The sequence below is a fragment of the Onychomys torridus genome, unplaced genomic scaffold (assembly GCF_903995425.1).
Source record: "Onychomys torridus unplaced genomic scaffold, mOncTor1.1, whole genome shotgun sequence".
Classification (NCBI taxonomy): Eukaryota; Metazoa; Chordata; class Mammalia; order Rodentia; family Cricetidae; genus Onychomys; species Onychomys torridus.
In genome coordinates this window covers 1-7,783 of record NW_023412204.1, presented here as the reverse complement: position 1 = coordinate 7,783, position 7,783 = coordinate 1, and the positions used below count along the sequence as shown (strand labels likewise).

The 7,783-nt window shown below is 43.7% G+C and overlaps 1 protein-coding gene across 1 annotated transcript; it reads left to right on the top strand.

Moving 5' to 3' along the window:
• The first annotated feature begins 5,289 nt into the window (after positions 1-5,289).
• Positions 5,290-6,014, top strand: LOC118575552 (melanoma-associated antigen B3-like). Its single transcript, XM_036176051.1, is given in 2 exon segments — positions 5,290-5,413; positions 5,416-6,014. Coding segments are annotated over 2 exon segments (723 nt in total).
• Positions 6,015-7,783: the final 1,769 nt, after the last annotated feature.

Here is a 7,783-nt window from a genome sequence, read left to right as displayed (position 1 = left end):
GGAGATTGATGAAGAGTAATTTATCCCAGCACTGGGCGTCAGAGACAGCGGGATTTAATTGTAGAAATCAGAGGCAGTGGCAGTGGCAGTGTTACTTAATCCCAGGAGTCAAAGGCTAAACCTGGAGGATTTAATTTACCACATAGGAGGTTGATAAGGGGGGATTCAATCCTAGCAGTGGGAGGCAGAGACAGGGGGATTTAACTCCAGCACTTGGGAAGTTGATGCAGGGTGATTTAATCCCAAGACAGGGAGGGAGAGTCAGTGGCATTTAATTGCTGCACTTGAAAGGCTAATGCAGGAGTATTTAATCCCAGCACTGGAAACGGGAAGCATAGTGATTTAATCTTAGCACTGGGAAGCAGAGCACTTGGATTTAATTCCAGCACTTGAAGGCTGATGCAATGGGATATTTACGTGCACTGGGAGTGAAAGGTAGGGTATATAATCCCAGGACTTGGAGGCAGAAACTGGAGGAATTACTTCTACCACTTGGGAGGCTGTTGCATCGGGATTTATTCCCAGCACTGGGAGGAAAAAACAGGGCAATTTACTCCAGTACTGGGAAGCAGAGGCAGGGAAATTTAATCCGTGTGCAGGAGGCAGTGGCAGGGCAATTAATTCCAACACTCAGGAGGTTGATGCAGTGGAATTTATCACCAGGGCTACGAGGCAGATCTAGGGGATTTAAATCCAGCACTCAGGAAGCTGATGCAGGGGGATTTAATCCCAACAATGGGAGGGAGAGGAAAGGTGATATAATCCCAGCACATAGGTATCAGAGGCAGGCATATATATTTACAGCACTGGAAGTCAGACACAGGATTGATTTTCAGAACTTGGAGACAGATGCTGGAGTATTTAATTCCACCACTTGGCATGTTGAAGCAGGAAATTTAATTCCTTGAATGGAAGGATAGGCAAGGGTGTTTAAGTCCATCACTGTTGAAGCAGAGGTAGGGGGTTTTAATCTAAGCCCTGGGAGGCAGAGGCAGGAGGATATAATTCCATCACTGGGAGGCAGAGGAAGGAGAATTTAATCCCAACATAGGGAACAAGAGGCAGGGGGATTTAATACCATCAATTGTATGCTGAGGAGGTGTATTTATTCTCAGCACTGGGAACCAGAGGCAGGGGGATTCAATATCATCACCAGGGACAGAGGCAAGGGGATTTAATTGCAGCACTGGGGAATCTGATACAGGGGAATTTAATCACAGCAGTTTAGAGGTAGATGCAGTGATTTATTCCCCTCACTCTGAGGTAGAGGAAGGAGGATTTAATCCCTGCATGTGGGAGACTGAGCCATAGACCAGAGAATTTATTCCCAGCACTCGGGAGGCAGAGGCAGGTGCATTTAATTTCAGCTCACAGGGGGCTGTTTCAGAGGGATATAATCCCTGCACTGTGAGGGAGAGGCATTGGGATATAATCCTAGCACTCTGGAGTCAGAGGCAGGTGTATTTAATCCCATAACATGGGGCAGAGCCAGGGGTATTTAATCCCAGCACTCTAATTCAGAAGCAGGGGGTTGAATAACAGCAATCTGAGGCAGAGCCAAGTGGATTTTTTCTCAGCAATGGGAGCCAGAGACAGGGATATTTAATTCCAGCACAGTGGATGATGATACATGGGAATTTAATTCCATGACTGGGAGGCAGAATCAGGGGGATTTAATGCCATCACTGGGAGCAGAGGCAGGGTATTTAATCCAAGCAATGGAAGGCAGGTGCAGCGTGATTAAATCCCAGCAATGGAAGGCAGATGCAGGGGGATTTAATCCCTGCATTTGGGAGACAGAGACAGAGGCCAGAGGATTTAATCCCAGCGTTTGTGACACAGATGCAGGGGGATTTAATCCCAGTAATTTGAGGAAGAGACAAGTGGATATATTATCAGCACTCTGAGGCAGAAACCTGAGGATTTAATTCTAGAAATAGGGGGTCTCATAAAAGGGGATTTAATTCCAGTACTGGGGGGGGGAGACAAAGGGGATGATAACTCCAACACTGGGAGGCAGAAACAGAGGGATTTAATCCCAGCAATGGGAGGCAGAGTCAGGGGGATTTAATACCAGCACTAGGAGACAGGTAGGGGAATTTAATCCCAGCAGTTGGAGGCAGAAGCTGAAGGATTTAATTCTACCACTCAGACACTCAGAATGCTGATGCAGGGGGATTCAAATCCCAGAACTGGGAGGCAGAGGCAGAGACTTTTTATTCCAGTACTCAGAGGCAGAGCGAGGGAGTACATCCCAACACAGGGAGGCAGAGGCAGGGGGGTTAATTGCAGCACTCAGGCAGCTGTTGCAGCTCTCTCTCTCTCTCCCTCTCCCTCTCCCTCTCCCCCCTCCCTCTCCCTCTCCCCCCCTCTCTCTCTTTCTCCCTCCCTTCCTCCGTCCATCCCTCCCTTCCTCCCTTCTTCCATTCTCTCTCTCTCAAACACACACACACACACACACACACACATACACACACACACAATTCATGGATTTTTTAATGCATACCATGAATACAGTCTGGAGCTGGCTCTATTAAAGACTGCTTTAACTCCTGAGATTGCCTATTCCTCTCTTCCTCCTCCTCTGTTTCTGTCTCTCTGTCTCTCTCTCTGTCTCTCTGTCTCTGTCTCTCTGTCACTGTCTCTCTCTGTCTCTCTGTCTCTCTCTCTCTCTCTCTCTCTCACACACACATACACACACACCCTGAATTCATGGATTATTTTGCAAAAGGTGAATGCTGTCTGGAGCTGGCTCTCTTAAAGACTGTTTTACCTCCTCTGTTTGCCTCCTCCACATCTTCCTCCTCCTCCTCCTCCTCCTCCTCCTCCTCCTCCTCCTCCTCCTCTTGCTCATCCTCTCTGTCTCTCTCTGTCTCTGTCTCTCTCTCTCTAAACACACACACACACACATATATGTATATTTATATCATATCGTATTCTCTTTTTGAAAGTCTCTCTTGTTCTCACTCTCCTGCCTACTTTCATTGTCTTTCCTCAGCTCCCTCTGCATACCCACATACATGTTCACACATTCTCTCATTCCTATTTCTTCCTCTCATAGCCAAACAGTGCAGAAATATATGTTAAATTTTCAGGGTCTGACCCATTCTCATAACACATGGTAAGTCACATAGTTTTTCTCAGGCTAGGTAGCTCTCACTGACTGGCCAGTGGGTAACACTTGGCCAAGCATGTAGCCTGAGTGGTTATTGTTCCCAGACACAGAATGACATTGAAATTCAGACTAAAGAAAAAGACTTTTTTGATTATAATTTGAGTTGTTGGAGTACATGCAGAAAGAGAATTATTGCAGGGGTTATGTCTACCAGTGTTGCTTCAGTTCTGATCTTGATTTAGCAAATAACAAATTGAATTTATGTCTGTGTTCTCTGCAAGGGCAGTTAGTCTGTTTTGAATTTGTCCTGAAATCTAAATTTAGCTGTCTTTTGTGAATGAGAATACTATACTTTCCTGTGTCAGTTACAAAAAATATTCTAGGACTATTTTTATTGATCAGAATGCCACATCTGAAACAGAAATAGTCTTTCTGACCATCCATAGCTGTAAGTGTGCCCAAAGATGGAATATTTTTTAAGAGACAAACACATAAGCAGTGGGGAAAATACTCGTAGCTGTTATTAGGGCAGAAATGAAGTGGCACATGAGATAAATTTCAGACAGAAACCACCAGTCATTTACAGTCAATGAGCACCATTTAAATCTGTCTCTGTGCAGTATATATAATAATAGCTGTCCCGCTCCCTCCCCTGACACACAGACCCTTGTTCTCAGTCTCTGTTACCTTCAGAGAAGGACTCACATCACACCTCAGAAGCTGGTCCATGTTTGCAGTAGTGGAACACCCCAGAAGAAAGAGATACCCCTTACAATTTCGAGAAGCCCTGAGAAGAATGGGCAATTGAAATACACTCGTTTATGCATTTATGGCTTCAAAAATGGCATGGAAATAAAAAGTGGGCCACATTGTAGTGGAGGAAAGAAGCCTACACTGATACTATAAAATGCAGAAAAACATAGGTGCAGATACTCACAAAGGCCAAGCATGGTGTCCACAGACATAAGCCCTCTCTTCCTACAGAATTAGAAACTAGGCTTGACATGAGGGGAAAGATCCAGAGCTAGGCCAAAGAAACATCATGGTTTCTTAAAATTAAGTGTGTCTTCTAAGGTGTCCCATCCAAACACTCAGGAGGTTCACAGCCTGCCCCACCATCAATCCTTGGAGGTATATGCAGGGCATTGTTAATTACTATCAGAAGTGTCCAAAAAGTAATGAGTTCTAGAGTGAATGGAGGGTCCTTTAGTCAGAGAAGTCCTCTGAGTATGGTCAGAAATCAGATAAGATTCATGGGAGAAATTCAGAGTACTTCTCCCTGCTAGGAGCCTATTTTCTGTGTAGTAGTAATGGGTCAGACCACATTTACTCCATGCTATGAGGCTGTACTGAAATAGTGGTAAAGGATGTCAGTTAGCGGAATGACTAATATTTCTACTCGGAAGTTTAAGTCATGTATTAGGAAAATACATACAAAAGAGTATATCACAGCAAGACAATTGGAAAGGGGTAGCAGAGAGAGGTTCATGATTTCACAGATCTTGCTTGAAGATTCTCACTGGAAACTGAGAGGACCCCCACAACTCTAAGGAGCTAGAAGGCATGAGTGCCAGCCTGCTGCATTCAGCCAAGCCCCAGAGGCAGTAATGATAGGCTGTAACCTAGAATTAATCTGCTTCTTCCTTAGGGAACAGGCAGTTGAGAACAGACGGCCAGTAGATTCCTAACATTGGTGCTCTCCTGGAAACATGCAGAGGCTAACTTAGATAAATAAGCAAAGGGTGGATTCCCCTGGATGAAAGTGCACTTAATTTCGTTCTCCCCTTGGCAGGTGTCTGTGTCTCCAGCATCCTGCCCCACATCTTGCTGTCGTCCCTAGCCAGGTCATCATGCCTCGTGGTCAGAAGAGTAAGCGCCATGCCCGGAAGAAACCACCAGACCCGAGATGAGGCTCAGGCTTGTGGAGGTGTTCAGGAAATAGCAGAGGAATCAGGAGAGGCAGCAGAAAAGTCCTCTGCCGCCTCCCAGACCCAGCCTGGGGCTGAGTCTTCCAGCACTCCTGAGGCTCCTCAGAAAGCAACACCATCTGCCTCAAGCACTCTGAGTATTTCTTCCTTGGAATCACATGAGAGTTCCTGTGAGGGAAGTGAAGAATTCAAGGAAAAGGAATGCCCTGTTGAGGACAAGCCCTGCACCATCCTTCCTCACCAAGAATGGTAGCAAGAAAGGTAGTGGTGCTCTTACAGCACTTGCTCCACAACTTCAATCTGAAGAAGCTTACTACTAAGGAAGACATGCTGAAGCTTATCACCAAGAAGTATGAATACGACTTCCCTGAGATCTTCAGAAAGCCTCTCAGAAGCTGGAAGATGCCTTTGAGGTGGAAGTGAGGGAAGTCAACTCCAGTGAGCCCTCATACAACCTCATCAGCAAGCTGAAGCTCCCCAACAATGGGAGGATTCGTGCTGGCAGAGGCTTTCCCAAGACTGCTTTCGTGATGTGTGTCCTAGGTATCATCCTCATTAGGGGCAATTGTGCCAGTGAAGAAGACGTCTGGAAAATCCTGAAGAAGCAGCAAATCTATCCAGGGAAGAAGCACCGCATCTTTGGTGAGCCCCAGAAGCTCATGACCCATTATTTAGTGAAGCTGAAGTACCTGGAGTACAGGCAGGTGGCAGGCAGTGATCCCCCACACTATGAGTTCCTGTGGGGTCCCCAAGCCTATGCTGAAACAAGCAAGATCAAAGTCCTGGAATATTTGGCCAAGATAAACCAAACGACACCTAGTGCCATCTCTGCCATTCATGAAGAGGCTTTGAAAGATTACCAAGGACAAACAGAAGCCAGAGATGAAGATGATTCCGATGCCACTGACCAAACGAGTGAAGATTCCTCAGTAAAATTACCAGCAAATTCCACTGTCCCCGTTGACCCTTAAAGTTTTCCTGTCATTGAGATAAGGACATAAAGCATGACAAAGAAGGTTTGCTTGGAAATATGAAATAATCTTAGAGTTAGTAGGTCAGTACACTGGGAAGAGCAGGGGATTAGAACATAGTTAAATCTAGTCCCTTTAATTGCATTCATTATGTGGTTTGGTAAAATTAAATGCAATAAATGGAATTAAATGTTCCCCTGGCTTGTAAAAAGAAGTCAATAAAAGTCAAATGTTTATGAATTAGACTTTGTGTTTATTTACTGATATTGAACGTATATATATATCAAATATATTATCTTTAGAAGTCCATGTGAAAGTATTAGAATGGTAATATAATATTTCAGCCTCCAATTTTAGAAATTTTGAGGCAATATCTGCACTTTTATCAGTAAAATTGGATTTCCTCATTTTGACTTAATGTAAAGTAAAAAATGAAAAAGGACAATAGTATTTCTATGAGAGCAATGAAGGTGGAGGAAGGATTCTTGGAGCCAGATGGGTCAAGGACATCAGTAGACCATGGTCCAGAGAATTATCTAAGCTTGGGTCATAGGGCATCACAGAGATTGTAATGGCAATCCCAGAGCAGCATGAATCTAAGTTAGGCCCTCTGCATATATGTTGTGATTGTTTAGCTTGGGGTTTTTTGTGGGAATCCTAAGAATTGGAGTGGGGACCCTTTTGCCTGTTTGGGGGTAACATTTTCCTTCTACTGGGATGCCTCATCCGGCCTTGATATGAGTGTTTGCGCCTCATCTTATTGCATCTTGTTATGCCATGTTCAGGTGAAATTGCTGGAGGCCTGCTCTTTGTGAAGGGGAATAGAGGGCAAAGCATCTGGGGAAGAAGGGAGGTGGGGTGTGTGTTACTGAAATGTGTGGAGGGAAGGAAGGCTGTGGTCAGAATGTATTGTATGAAAGAAGAATAAATACAAAAGAAAAAGAAAAACTACAGTGGACAAGAATGAGAAATATTTTGCTTCCCCCATTTACTAGATTACAATGCTCAAATAGACATTCTTTGTGTATTGCTGGATAGTTACTGAAGGTAAGAGTAATATCCCCCTAAGGTGAGAGGTGCAGATGCCATTGTGTTAATATGATGAGCCCAGAACTGTAGTGAATGTGCTTACCTAGTAGAGTATTTTAAATCAGTTTTGGCTAAACATAAGGGAAGTTTTTTTGTGGAAAGAAATGAATGAGAAAAGAATGCAGATGGAAGGATAGTTGAGAGGCACAGAAGGATTGATGCTTAACAAATCTCTAGGAGCTCTAAAGTGTAGCCAGGTGAAGAACAAGTCCAATATCCAAATTAAATAACATGGGTTACCATAGGAAAGAATCTAATTCTACTTGTTAAAACAAACTTTTAGCTGTTATTTGAAAGCATTCATGTTCTCTCATATAACTCATAGAAGATGGTGGTATTCTCCATTACAAAAGTACTATACTTGCCATTCATTAACTACTAAATATTTGGCAGTTACCTTGACAGGTATTTTATATATGATGCATCTTCAATTATCATAAAACTCTTTTAATTTAGTTGGTGTCAATAACAGAATAACATAGACTAGGTAGCTTTAAAAACAACTGAAAATTTTTACAATTTTATATCCTGGAGGACAGAATGTCCAAGATCAAATAGCTGGCCTGTTGGGTACCTGGTGTGCCCCTCACCCTTCACATACTTTCCTTCTTTCTTCATCAACATATGATGTATATTGGGACACAATATGTCTGGTCTTTTCACAAGCGGGTCAAAATCTC